Source organism: Myotis brandtii, unplaced genomic scaffold (assembly GCF_000412655.1).
Source record: "Myotis brandtii unplaced genomic scaffold, ASM41265v1 scaffold244, whole genome shotgun sequence".
Taxonomy (NCBI): domain Eukaryota; kingdom Metazoa; phylum Chordata; class Mammalia; order Chiroptera; family Vespertilionidae; genus Myotis; species Myotis brandtii.
In genome coordinates, this window is record NW_005359225.1 from 2948274 (window position 1) to 2950268 (window position 1995).

The window sequence follows — 1995 nt, forward strand, 5'->3', positions numbered from 1 at the left end:
GGATACCTGAAATACAGCATCAGGGGAGAGCTGTTCCAAGAAGTAATATGTGAAATGTGACCTGAAACCTGAAGGATGATGGCAACTGGGAGAAGAGCATTCCAGACAGAGGGAATGGTGTCCATGTCCTAGACCAGTGATGGCGAACCTATGACACGCGTGTCAGAGGTAACACGCGAACTCATTTTTTTGGTTGATTTTTCTTTGTTAAATGGCATTTAAATATATAAAATAAATATCAAAAATATAAGTCTTTGTTTTACTATGGTTGCAAATATCAAAAAATTTCTATAGGTGACACAGCACCAGAGTTAAGTTAGGGTTTTTCAAAATGCTGATACGCCGAGCTCAAACGGTTCGCCATCACTGTCCTAGGGTGAGAATGGGCTTGGCATTTTTGAGCAGAAAGGCAAATATGGCTAGAGTATGAGATGTAGAGAGTGGTGTGGGTTGAAGTGGGTCATAGACAACATCTGCACATTTGCAGGTCAAAAAATTTTGAAGTTAATTCAAAAGCATGCTTTCTTCCTTTTCAGCAAGGAAAGGTGATACAGCAAAATTCAAGAAGGGCAATGCTCTGTGCCACTCTAAACATTTCTGTTCTAGTTTCCCTTACAAGGTTCTCCCCCGTCTTAAACTGTTACACAGTTTGTGTCAAACACCTGTTGACCTCATTCTGGAGGTATTTCAATAACACCTAAGGAGCATGTGTGAAATTGTAATGAAGATGTAAGATAACAGACATATAAATCTGAGATGTAAACAGAATTAGCTAGCCCATTTAATAAATCTAAAATAATGGAGTGACATTAACCAGAGAGCAAGACTACAAATAAATTCAGTAAATTTATTACTACACATTTGTATACAAGTATACCTATTTCCTAAATAATAGACAGAAGTAGTAAAAACAGTATTCTTTCCCATTTTCCAGGGAAAAAAATAGTTTTGACCTAGACTCTAGGTCAGTGGTCGGCAAACTCATTAGTCAACAGAGCCAAATATCAACAGTACTACGATTGAAATTTCTTTTGAGAGCCAAATTTTTTAAACTTAAACTATATAGGTAGGTACACTGTTATTAACTTAATTAGGGTACTCCTAAGGCTTAGGAAGAGCCACACTCAAGGGGCCAAAGAGCCGCATGTGGCTCGCGAGCCGCAGTTTGCTGACCACGGACCTAGAGGCTATCTATGAGGCTATAAACAAAGCAAAACAACAAACAAACAAACAAAAAACTCCAACGTGATGAAAATTAGTAGTTAACTGGGCTTACTGTTTGGCCTGGTTAACATGAACTCCTAGTGTATAGCTCAGCCATTTGTATGTCACCTGCAAAAAGAAGAAATTTTTTAAACATTTAAGTAACTCCAGAGCGCTAAAGGCTCTTAAAGATTCCTAGTCTTAGATGATTATGCCTTATCAATTATAATTAATGCCACCCCAGTTTTGCCCAGAACCATCCATCTGGGCAGGCAGGACTGAGATATTTATCTTACCAATACTAGGAAGTCTGTTTCACAGACCAATTAACGCAAAGGATATAAAAAGAAAGGCTATACAGCAAGGAAAAAGCTCTCATTTTCCTCACGCTCCTTGCTTTATGAAGGCCTTTTCCATCTTCTGTCCTTTCTGAGGACCACCGCCGAAAACTCTACTAAAACTCACCCAGAAGCTAGATTACTTTGAAGTGCATGGCTCAGAAAGACTCCTAAGGACAGTTGCAGCCTTACAAACAAACATTAAAGGGCACAGGTGGTGCAGGGGTCAGGGAGTAAAGGAGGCGGATGAACACTGTGTCAGAGGTTAGATTGGGAACTCCTGGCCTCAGGACTAGCTCTTCCCTCCACGCTTCCTTGAACCCGCCTGCTACTCTGCTCTCAAGGTCTCCCAGTTCTAAATGCTGAGTTTCCAATAATGACAAGTGTTACGCAGGTTAGGCAAAGGCAGTGTAAAGCATGAGAAAGCATTAGCCCAGTGGTTCTCAACCTTCCT

General features: G+C 40.3%; 1 protein-coding gene across 2 annotated transcripts in view; it reads right to left on the reverse strand.

Moving 5' to 3' along the window:
• The window catches only part of POLD3 (polymerase (DNA-directed), delta 3, accessory subunit), a 59139-nt gene that overhangs the window by 55467 nt on the left and 1677 nt on the right, over positions 1-1995 (reverse strand). For both annotated transcript variants that reach the window (XM_014540420.1, XM_005867073.2), the window contains exon 2: positions 1277-1332. In XM_014540420.1, the coding sequence (XP_014395906.1) occupies positions 1277-1332 (56 nt within the window). The remainder of the gene's footprint in view (positions 1-1276; positions 1333-1995) is intronic.